Raw genomic sequence first — 13161 nt, 5'->3', positions numbered from 1 at the left:
AAAATACAATAAAATGGGTAAATTTGTGAGTATTTGAAGTTTAGAGGGGGGAATATGTAATTTCAAACTTTAGAGGAGAAAATATGTAATTTTGAAGTTTTTGAGAGGTATACGTGAAATTCCCCCTAAAATAAAAAACAGTGAGGCTCCCAGTTTGTAATATCCAGCTAAATCATCTTTTACTTTAGCCATTATATTGTGTTACGTCTACAGTTTCTAATGATCGTAATAACTTGAACCACAGAGCACAAGCTACAATTAATTGTCTGGCCCAATATAAAATTAAACAAAAAAGTGGTCCCAAAATATTTTAAAATATGCACATTGAAAAACAAAATAATTTGCAAAATATCCTTAGCCACTCTTGCGGTTTACTATCTCACCCACCGGCAAGAACACATGTTTGATTACATAGATTTCATACTTAGTCCACAAAAAATTACAAAAATAACTGACAAAAAATAGGAGAAAAAAAAATAAAGAATGCAACTATCAAAATGGATCAATCTGGATCTTCACACCTTTTAAGCCAATCGTTAGATCATGCAAAGTTTCTATAAACTGTACCATCCTCAGATTGAGTGTATGGTATTTGATCTCAATAAGTTTAATATTCTTGCATTGTGATATCACGGTGTACAACAATTCATAACCCTTCTCAATTGCAATGTCCTCAAACAACTACAACCACAAATAAAATATTTATTTAACTACATTTGCATAAGACATGCTAATTAAGGTTAGGAAGCAAGTACTAAGTAGGGAAAAAAAATACATACACAGTCGATTTCTTGCTTAAATGTCATTTTTTTCAAATTTTGCGTATTTGCAATGATTCATATCAACACCTGACAGTTGTAACACATGCAGGGACCAGCACCAAAAGTCAAGTTCTCCAGTATAGAATCAATATTGACCCACTAATGACTTGATTTGTGTGGATTAAAGATGGCATGTTTACATTCGTTGGAGGTGGCAACATTTCAGAGTACTAATAGATAGTTTAAGAGCATATTTTGTTATATTATGCAACAATAAACATATATTATAGATATGAGACCCAAAAAAAAAAAAAAAAACCTATTTTTTGTTAAAACAATATATTTTTTTGTTGATTATCTCTAATATCTTATTGTAAGATTAAAAAAAAATTAAAATCATGAATACAATTACTAAAAACATGTTTTCAAATTATTATTGGAAGATTTTGATGGATTTTGAGAATATTTTTGTACTCATTTTCTAAACTTTTTTTGCCTCAACATTATATATATATAACAATAATTCATGCAATACAAGAGGAAAACAAACATGCATGATATATCATGCAAAACTTATTTCTTTCTCCTCTAGCTTTTGCTTAACGCAAAACTTACACATTGCATTTCCCGTAATTTCAACAAGGCACCATCACTTTGTAAGCATTTAGCGTAATAAAAGATTGCTACTTTTATATTGATGCGAATAAATTTGTTCGTGATTTTAGATATACATATTATTATGTCCACTTTAGAGTTTGGAACAAGTATGCCAAATACAGAGGTCTTATTTAATATATCAAAAGTAACCGAGTGCATTACTATTGAATGAAACGTGTACATACAAGTAATGACACGTGTGCACGGCTTCGTATTTGTTTATATGTGGATATGAAGGAAGCGGAGGAATAATAAAGATGTGTACATTTTCTTTAAAAGGTTGGTATCCCAGACAGAAAATATACCAATTAATTTCATTCTGTCACTAGATGATCTGAACACAACATTTATAAAGCATCACAATTTAAGCCTGTCCTTATTTTATTCTTTACACCGAAATTTTTATTTCTACTATTTTCGGAAAAATAAATAAATAAATAAAATCTGATTTCTGAAAAATTTGATTTTGACCACAGCTGCAGAACACTGGTGCAGACTCAAATACTGAGGGCTGTACTATGCCGATGCGGCTTCAGATATGAATCCACATAGGTATAATGCGACACCACCTTTTTTTTTGTCTAAAGAAATATTATGTTTGTTACTGGAAAATCGCATTCTCTGAGATATGCCAATTTTTTACGGGTCTCAAAGTTCAATTTCAAAATAGAAATCGAGGTAAGGAGACAAAAAAAAAACGTTGGGGCCGCACTATGCCGATGTCCAGATATGGGTCTGTATCCACACAGTGCAGACTCCAGCATTTGAATCTGCATCGGTGTTCTGCGGCTATGGTAGAAGTCGAATTCCTGAGAAATGGGGGTTTTATTTATTTATTTTTTTGGGCAAATGGTAGAAATAAAAATTTCGGTTCTTTACATTGATGCACAACGAGGCATTCAAACATCTATTTTTCATCTTAACTTAAATTGTGTTATTAACTTCATTACTTTTGCTAATCATTCTGCATGTCTTGTCTTGCGCCTTTCATCCTCTGATCATGACTAGTTTTTGTCAGATATTGGTTCATTATTACTAAATGACAATGTAGTACAAATTAAGATGCATATTGTACATCTGCAATCCGTTATGATTTGAAAACATTGAATTAAAATTTTGTTTATTGTAATTTTAAAAAACCAGTAAATATATACAGAACTAAGTAGAACTAGGTGTTCTTAAGTTGATCAGGCTCTTGTTAGAAATGTACTATAGGCCAGAATATTTATGGGCCATATTAATAATTAATATGGATCAACTCTTTATTGGACTAGGTCCGAATTTCTGATATTCTGATCTGATCTGAAATGGATAAATCTTCTGAAAGGGTTCAACGAATTGATGCCATGAATAGACTCAAACGAACTGGTGCATATACTTTATAAATATGCTGTGACCTGTTCAGAATTCGGTTGGTCATTATCATTCAGTTTTTCGGAAAAACAGAAAGAGAGACAGATAAAAGAGAGGCTGTTAATTTGGTACTAGCATATCGAATTACAGAAGTTTATCAACTTGTTCGTGTGGATACTGATAGAAGCGTGACTGCTAGGCTGTTGCGTGGATTTGACACGAAGGAAAGGAGACACGAAGGAAAAAAAAAGAAGGCTACTGCTAGACTTGAAGTGTCCGCTGCGCGTCTAGTGGTAAACTCTGTTTTAATCATAGAATTAGTTTTATAATTGGATTCTGGTTTTCGGGTAATGAACAAATCTTGAACTGTTTCGAATTGTTGCACTATAACCTACCCGAAATCCCAACAGCTCTTTGGTGAACTCAAGTCTAAATCCCGTAAAATTGATTTTAAATGACGAATCCGAACCGTTAAAACTTGCCTACCTTACGAATGATGCATCTACATGTGAAAATTTTAAACATTGAATTAATTTAGTATAAAGTAAAGCGGTAAAAAAACATTCAAAAAATGAATATATTAAAATTAATTTATTAACCTTCTAATTTTGACCGATTAACTTTATACTAAATTAATTCAAATGTTTAAAATTTTCACATGTAGATGCATCACTCGTAAGATAGATGAGTTACAACAGTTCAAATTCGTCATTTGAAGCCGATTTGACAGATTATAGACTTGAGTTCACCAAAGAACTTGATGAACTTAAGAACACCCTCGTTCTACTCATACAGAACTAGTCAAATCTGACCCCTACCCTCCTACGAATTCACATCCTCTCCAATACCTGATAAGGGAATCTTTTACAATTACTAGATCTGAACCGTACTTTTTAACTTGGCACGAATCTCAAAGCCCAAAAATGGGGCCCCTACAGTGACCCGAATCCCAAGCCGGTTGAGATTTAATCTCAAACCGTAAAGTAAGTGATCCTCTGCAATAATTGTGCAATACCTGAGAGGATACGGGTTCACCCTCCTACCCCACAACAGCCCACACAAGCACACACATTGATTACATGCAGCTATAGCAAAAGACCAAAGGTAGTTACTGCCATGGACAGATAAGCTCAATATGGCTCACCTAGCAAAGGCAACAAACCCTGCACTATTCCAAATTATACGTAGATTAATTACCTGTTTAATGAGTTTAAAAGACCACGATAAGTTGAGAAGGCCGAGACGAGTTCCGGAGAATTTGTCGAGCTATCTGAAGAAGGGTAATTGTGATAAATATATATATATATATAGATGGGCTATGGTGCATTGCAATGCATGAAGGGGTTTGTGCATTGGACCATAAATCTAAAATTCAAAATTCAAATGGCCGATCCAAACCGTTCATCTTGTTCTCCATATTAATATGTGCTTGGAGACCAAAATTTACATTTTTCTGAATTTTTTTACTATTTATTAAGTATTTTACAAAATTGTTGATCCAACGGTGGCTGCTGATTTTACTGTTTTGCTAAGCCACTGTTGGATCAACAATTTTGTAAAATACTTAATAAATAGTAAAAAAATTCAGAAAAATATAAAATTTGGTCTCCAAGCACATATTAATATGGAGAACAAGATGAACGGTTTGAATTTTAGATTTATGATCCAATGCACAAACTTCTCCATGCATTGCAATCAATTCACCGTAGCCCATCTCATATATATATATAACATATTACAAACCTCTCGCTGAGCTAGTTTCTGGCCTTCTGGGTTAACGGTCAATCATGACACGCACATGCCGGCGCGAGCGCACATACACAAATAACTATATTTTGCGGGTCCTTATCTTAAAAGTTGTGACAGATATTATAAAAGAAGAAGGAAAAACAGAAAAAAAAAGTCGGGAACAGATAACAAATTGATGGTAATGAGTATGACTATTATTGGCTCTCTTGATCAACTAACTGACTGATAAATTGAAATGTTGATTTTGTTTGTAATTCATCTAACCGGTAATTAGACAAATAGACAATGTTAATCTCAACTTCTCTAGTTTAGTGATTGTCTTATGAACTTGAAACGGACTACGGTTAGTTTAACTGAGTTGAAATAAGTGTGAAATTTTATGGAGATCAGTTTAAAGCGGATTTAGGTTCAGTTTGAACAAGCTCAACCTAATTTAACACAAACAGAGCTCAAGACAAGCCTAGCAGCGAGTAGGAGATGCTCGAGCTGCTTAGCTGTTACCTGTACCCAACTTGCGCTTTGTCCTTTTGAATGTGTTAGTTCATTTGAAGAAGCCTTTTGAAGTTCAATATCACAAAAGAAAAATTAATTAGGTCCTCTCGATATTTCAAAAAGAAAAAAAATATATATAGCAAAAGGCAAAAGCTCAAAGACAAATCATACAATGTTTCCTCTTTGATGATACAAGACGAACTTTTTCAACAACCTAAAGAATTCACAAAAAGAAAAAGTAACAAATTAAAGACCAACAACCTATAAGTTAATACACACTTGGGCTGAGCTGCTTGCATTCCGATTTTTTTATTTATATCCAAAAAATAAATAAAATTTTAAAAAATATCCAAATCCCGACTGAAATTTGAAATTTATCCAAACCGGTTATCCAATAACCGGATTTGGGACAAATGTCCGGTTGGTGGATTCCCGAACTCAAGAAATATAATCGGTTAATAACTAACCAGAAAGTTGTGTTTTTTTTTTAAAACAGAAATTTCTAATTTTTTTTATTTTTTGTATTAAAATATTAGAAATGTTGAATATATTTCTTTGAAAATAGATGGAATACAATATAATTTGATTTATTAGAAAAACTGCAACAAATAACCCGGATCAATATTTTTCAGGCCGGATTTTTCGCGGCTGTAAGAAAAATTAATATATTTCTTTATGTGTTATTGGAAAAAAATAAAAATGTTTAGATTCTGAGTTATTGATCCCGGTTCAAAAGTCACTTCTAGGTAATTCAGAAAATATTGTGATCTTTCTAGGACGTTTAATTTATGAAAAGTTGTATCTATTTTTGAAAAAAAAAACAAAAACTTTAATTTATTTAATGATTGTTTTTCAAAGAGAATTCTCAAAATAGATACAACTTTTTATAAATTAAATGTACTAGAAACATCACAATATTTTCTGGATTACCTAGAAGTGACTTTTGAACCGGGATCAATAACTCAGAATCTAAACATTTTTATTTTTTTCCAATAACACATAAAGAAATATATTAATTTTTCTTACAGCCGCGAAAAATCCGGCCTGAAAAATATTGATCCGGGTTATTTGTTGCAGTCTTTCTAATAAATCAAATTATATTGTATTTCATCTATTTTCAAAGAAATATATTCAACATTTCTAATATTTTAATACAAAAAATAAAAAAAATTAGAAATTTCTATTTTTTTTTTTAAAAAACAACAACTTTCCGGTTAGTGATTAACCGGTTAAAAAAAAAACACAACTTTCCGGTTATATTTCTTGAGTTCGGGAATCCACTAACCGGACATTTGTCCCAAATCCGGTTATTGGATAACCGGTTTGGATAAATTTCGAATTTAAGTCGGGATTTGGATATTTTTTAAATTTTATTTATTTTTTGGATATAAATAAAAAAATCGGCTTGCATATAGAAGTTTGAATATGGAGTAAGGCTATGGTGCTATGGGTTGCATAGAAGGCTACGGTGCTATGACTTAATATTCAAGTTTTTAAAATTTTAACGGTTGATCCGAAACATTCATCTTGTTCTCCATATTAATATCTGTTTGGAGACCAAATTTTACATTTTAAAAAAAATTTTTACTATTTTTTTAGATATGTAGAAAATCACTTGATCTAAAAAATTCTGCACCATTCAGATATTTAATTTTCTACCTATCTAAAAAATAGTAAAAAATTTCCAAAAAAATGTAAAATTTAGTCTCCAAACACATATTAATATAGAGAACAACATGAACGGTTCAGATTGACCGTTAAGATTTTAAAAACTCGAATATTAAATCGTAGCACCGTAGCCATACTCTTGAATATGTTTATTTTTACGATAAAAGGAATCTACAAATTCATGAAAACAGGAGCAAGAGAAAATCAAGCACCCTATGCATCACGATTAACCTAGGTGGACAAAAAAATATGTGCTCATCTAGTCATATTCCAGTGAAATGTTTGCTAGCACAATTTGTTGAAACTAATTTAAATTGATAATATGCTTAAGCTTTCCTAGTTTTCAAATCTATTAAAATAACAACTCAGAGAAATTCCAGAAAGATTGAAAAGGCAAATGAGCACAGAAACATTGGATTTACAGTCCCAGCTAAATGTGTAGTGAATAAAATTAACATATAATTACAATTACAATTACAAAAGGTAGCAAAATGCAATTAGAAAGCTGTTGTAACATCTCTAGGTTTGTATCTCAAACGATGATATTATGCCAAGGAAGCAATTCATATATTAAAGCTGGTAAAAAAGGCAAAAAAAGAAAAAAAAAGAAAAGAAAAAGGATGACATATCACATATCTTAGTAATCAAAGGCCCCCTTAACACCTTCCAGACTCTCTCCCATAGACAACCTTAAACAAAGAAATAAAAACAATTAGTACAAATTGAAAATTCTAATGTAAACATCCAAGTAACAAGACAATTTAATATTTCACGACGATTCTAAAACAAAACCATATTTCTCAACTTGTAGAATGGCAATTAATCTTGTGCAAGTGATAGCACCTTTCATGGGTTCTCTGTATTAGTTGATTAGAGCTGGCAATATATCACCAGAACCAAAAAATTGCCCAAACTGCTCAAACCCGACTACTGAAGATGGACATGATTTCTTTTTGGAAATGTCAAAAATCCCAAACTGAAACCAGAGAAATAAGAGACCTGAATGATCCACAAACTGAATTGGACAAACCAAAGCTCGAACACGCCAAACAAAAAATTAACATATAAGACGTGTGGGGATCACAAAAAGAAATAAGAAGAGAGAGAGAGGAGGAGAACTCCTGACTCTAGAGTCTAGACTTCCCTTGTCAAATCAGAATTGAAATTAACTGTGATAACAAATCGGAAGGGCCCAAGAATGAATATGGCCCAACCAGAAAGACCAGAGACCCAAATTGATCATAACCTGAGATGACCACAGCCTAACAAAGACTAGCACCAAATATTGTTAGGATATTGAAATAAATCAATCCTAAAGCCAATCGAAAGCCAGTGATTTTTTATGTTCATTTTGGTTTCCTTGCTTGGTTTTGGGGTGTAAAGCCAATGGAAGCCAGAGCATTGAACCAAAACTGAAACAAACACCTAAACACTTTGCTAAACATATGCAAAAACTATAATCAATTAGACAACTTAACAATCTTGTAGCACACACAAGAAGAATAGAGAAATGAACAAAAGCACAACAAAAGTTAATGTATGATTAACTAAGGCGCGGAGCTAGTAAGACGGAATGGGGGTCAATTGACCCCCAATTTTTTTTTCAAATTTTTTGTACATATACACAAATTTGTATATAGTTTAGAGTAAAATGCTACGGGCACTATGAAATTGACCCCCCATTCGCAGCATGAAAATTTTATATGATTGACCCCCATTCATGTTTAACCCCCATAGCAAGAAAGTCTGGCCCCACCCATACTTGTATAGATATACATTCCTTCAAACTTGGTACATGGAGCATCTGAGAACAGTTTAAGAGGGTAATAAAGCCCATAATGGATCAGGATGAATCATTATAATATTCTTACTTGTGCATGCAATACTTGTACTCCTGACTTCGAATGTAGTCTCTCTCCCCTTCTTCTAGCTGTAAAAAAGGGAAAAAAACTTACATATAGCACTGTAACAAGGGGCCTTTAACTCTTTATTTATATTAACTATACCATCCAGATAGCACACTTAGGTTTCAGGACTTCCATACCAGCACAAGTCACAACAAGGTGCTACAGCACAGCACACTATCGGATGCTGGTATTACAGACTGCAACTGTACCAAACTTTCTTTCTTAATCTACCTTAGTGCTATTAATGTATCAACAAGAATGTAATTCCCATCTTTGTTACTAATCTTTCTTGCTGCGATCAATATGGTCGAATGCTCGTGCATTAGTAATTAGTATAAAAAGCTTTAATTTCCAATTATCATGCAACTTTTGTTCACACTTTTCTTGTTTGTATTATTCAAATTTGAAAAACAAAACCGAAAAAAAAGAGAAGCTTGTGAGCATTTACCGGATCGCCCCCATATACATGATCGTAGCACTGTGGTGAGAGGCACTGAAGTGCGCAATTTTCCTTGTCTATGGTTGAAGACCTGCACTTTGAGCCCCACATCCCACTTTTTGCAATCACCGACCAATGATTGCATATCATGTCAGTATTTGACCAGCCATAATGTCAGAAAAAAAAAATTTATAACAGAAGAGGACATGTAATTAAGAGGACTCCAGTATGTGTATAAGGAAATTTAAGACCTCATATACAAGCCTAACAAGCCAGTGCAAAGTTGATAATTCCCTAATTGTCAGGCAATTAAAGTGCATGTAATGATCACTGAAATCGGGCGGACACAAAAGTAATGTTAAAAGCAATGACTAGCTGTGAAGATGTTCAAAGTAGAAGCTAAGCCAAGCTCTCTTGATAGAATAAATAGACCTCATCAAATTGAAAATTGTAGGGATCATTTTTAATGGAAGACAAAAGAGACTAAGAAAATTTCAGAATACTCTTTTTCCAGATTATACAAGAGGATAAATAAAGGCACCTCTCAATGTCAGCATAGCAAGCATTCTTCTTCTCCCTGATCTCCGTGTCCTGTGAAGTAATAACACCTCAGAAACTAAAAATAAAGTTAAATCCCAGAGAGAGAGAGAGCGAGAGAGAAGAGAGTGTACGGTGATGGGGCGAGGGGAGGGTTTCTTCTTGGCGAGAGATGGAGAAGCGAACGAAAAAACTAGAAGAAGTGATATCAGGATTGGCAGCAGAGAAGACGCACTTCGTAACGAATTCGCCATCGTAATCGAGTCCGTGCTCCGTTGATCGCTTTCTACGATTCAGCTACCAGAGTAGATGCTCGCAGTTTCGGGATGAGGACGTGAGGTGCGAGGAAGCGGGTACAAACAGTCGAGCAGATCCGACTCGGATCATCCCAGCAGCAGTTTCGGGATGAGGGATCAGACGCAGCCGATTTTTTTATTAATAGGAAAGATAAAAAACAAAAAAAAAAGTATCCACAATGGCTACGTTTTCATAAAATAAAAATAAAAATTAGAAGAAACGTCAACTATATTATAAATTATAATGTTCAATTAATCGGATTGCTAATAATTGTTAAAAATAAAAAAAATATAACGCAACGTCACGATTCATAACATTCAGCTACAACATCTTTTTTTTTTTTTTTTTCTTCTTCTTTATTTCAGTTCTAATAGTTGTGAGATGCTTTTGATGAAAAATAATTGTAGCTGGACATTATAAACTATAACTTGCAGTTACTTTTTTTTTTTTTTTGTAACGATTTAGCCATCAGAAAAAGTGCCCTCAACTTTATAAATAATAATGTTCTTTTTGTTATAAAATAAATATAAACAATTATAAAAAGAATAAACAAGATAGATAGGAAAAGATGATAATCTCTTTATTTATATATTTCTCATATGTGTACAATACAAGATTACAAAGTCTCTATTTATAGTCTACAAATTGTAAATGAAAAATCATCTAAATAAATGGAGAAATAAATTCCAATAGTAGTGACCATCAATTTCAATAGTAGTGCATGGAGTAGTGGTGAATAAATTGAGAATTAATATTAGGAGTTACAAAATGAATGAACCATCCACTATTATATTCATAACACTCCCCCCTTAAATGGTCATTTCATAAGAATATGCCTCATTAAAACCTTACTAGAAAAAACCCTATGAGATAAAAACCCAGTGAAGGAAAAAGAGTACAATATTCTTCTAAATACGCAACTACAGCCTTACCAGGAAAATCCAGTGGGAAAAACCATGGTTAAGGAAAATATAGTGCATATTAACTCCCCCTCATGACAACATCAATCAACATCTTTAAGTCAGCGAACTCCAATATTACAAACTAACTTTTCGAATATTGCAGTAGGGAGCACCTTAGTGAATAAATCTGCTGGATTTTTTTTCACTTGAACGGATTTGCTGAACATTAATAACATTATTCTTTTGAAGATCATGTGTGAAAAAGAATTTTGGTGAAATATGTTTTGTTCTATCTCCTTTAATATATCAATTCTTTCATTGAGCAATACATACAATATTATATTCATATATGATCGTCGGGATCATTTCTCTAAAAGACAAGCTGCATGTCTGACAAATGTGTTGAATCACATATCTTAACCAAACACATACTCAGCTTGCTTTTGTGTATTGCTAAATTTTCTCATAGGTAGCGAAGTATATGTTTAATTATATGCCAATATCTTCGCGTGAGAGAAAAACTATATCTTGCTAATAAATATTCACTTAAGTGCTCATATTGCACTAAGGCATGGTACTTCAGGACCAAATAGTTTTTCATCATTTTCTCGAGTTCTAAAAGGATCTTTATTCGCATCTAATGATCTTACAACCATCAGAGTGCTTAATGAATGTTATTTATCCATAAAAAATTATTTCAGCACTCTTGCAATATAATTTTCTTGATGCATAAAAATATTATTTTTAAATGTTAAATTTGTAATCCAATGCAAAATTTTGTTTCTCCAAGATCTTTCATCTCAAATTCTTCCTTTAAATAATTTATTCTTTTGGAAGCTCTTCAGGAGTTCCAATGATACTTAGATCGTCAACATAAACTGCAATTATAATAAAATCATTTCTATATCTTTTCATGAAAATACATGGACAGGTCGTATCATTCTTATATCCATGTTTCAATAAATATTCACTTAAACAATTATAGCATATGCGTCCATATTGCTTTAATCGATATAAAAATTTATTCAATTTAACTGAATAATGTTCTCGAGAACCTAAATTACATGCTTCAGGCATCTTAAATCTTTCAGAGATTTTCATATAAATATCATTATCAAGCGAGCCATTTAAATAGGCTGTAACAATATCCATTAGGTGCAAATTAAGTCCTTCATGGACTGCCAGACTAATTATATATCAAAAAGTTGTTGTATCCACCACAGGTGAGTATATCTCAAAATTTCACCTTTCTCATTTTATTTTCTCATAAATATTCATTTATATCCTATTGGTTTTATACCTTGAGGTAAAATGACTACAGGTCCAAAAACTTTTCATTTTTCAAGAGAGTTTACCTCTACCTCAATTGCACCTTTCTATTTTGGCCAATCATTCCTTTGTCGACATTCTTTAATAGACTTCTAGTCATGATCCTCAATATTTATTATATTTAGCGCTATATTATATACAAAAAAAAATATCATTGATATCAATTTTTTTATCTTGGTTTCATCTTCTTCCATTCATGATATAATTTATCGAGATATCTTTATTTTCATAAATTTCAGATACCTGAGTTTCTGCTGGAACTCCAATATTACTTATAATTTCATTCTCTTCTGAAGTTTTATCTGAAATTATCATATCATCGACTTGACCATTTTCATTCTTTGCTCCTTTTCTTTTTCGAGGATTTTTTATATTTTTAATCTTTGGAACCGATTGCTTTTTTCACGCTTCATGTATGTTATAATTTATCTGTCCAACAGGGACACCGACTTTAATTGGAGCATTAGCAGCTGGTACATGTGATTTAGTCACTTTCTTTGAGTCTGTGAATATGTCTGACAATTGATTCACTAATCTTTGCAAATGAATTATCTTTTAAACATTTAGTTCACATTCTTTAGCACAAGGATCAAAATAAAACAATGATAATTCATACTAATATATTCTTTCCAGCTGATAGTTTTCTCCCCCTAAGGTTGGGAATATTTTATTCATCAAAATCACAATCGGCAAAATTAGCCATGAATAAATCTCCTATCAATTGTTCTAAATACTCTATTACATATGGAGATTCAAATTCAATATAAATTCCCAACTTTCTTTGATATCCCATTTTAGTATGTTGTGGTGGAGCAATTAGAACATATACTGCACATTCAAAAATTCTTATATGAGAAATATTGTATGTGACCAAAAATCAATTATAATGGGGAAGTTTTATAATAGCTAGTTGGCATGATGCGAATTAGTGGTGTTGCTTGTAAAATATCATGTCTTCTTTTTATATATGAACATCTACAGGATGTTCAACATTAATTTTGACATTGTCTAGACGTATTTTCATAATTGGATAATCATAAAATTACGCTCTTTAATCAAATCAATTGAAC

At 32.2% G+C, this 13161-nt stretch overlaps 1 protein-coding gene across 1 annotated transcript; it reads right to left on the bottom strand.

The window, feature by feature from the left end:
* Nucleotides 1-7065: 7065 nt before the first annotated feature.
* On the bottom strand, nucleotides 7066-9945 carry LOC144557559 (uncharacterized). Its single transcript, XM_078306146.1, has 5 exons — nucleotides 9698-9945; nucleotides 9568-9617; nucleotides 9036-9141; nucleotides 8552-8610; nucleotides 7066-7369 (listed from the first exon to the last, which is right to left on the bottom strand). Exons 1-5 carry the CDS (start codon nucleotides 9815-9817, stop codon nucleotides 7318-7320), a joined length of 387 nt encoding a protein of 128 aa, XP_078162272.1. The 5' UTR covers nucleotides 9818-9945; the 3' UTR covers nucleotides 7066-7317.
* Between the last annotated feature and the right edge of the window lie 3216 nt (nucleotides 9946-13161).

The sequence above is a fragment of the Carex rostrata genome, chromosome 7, assembly GCF_964058835.1.
Source record: "Carex rostrata chromosome 7, lpCarRost1.2, whole genome shotgun sequence".
In the NCBI taxonomy this organism is placed as follows: Eukaryota; Viridiplantae; Streptophyta; class Magnoliopsida; order Poales; family Cyperaceae; genus Carex; species Carex rostrata.
This window is presented reverse-complemented; position numbering and strand designations above follow the sequence as displayed.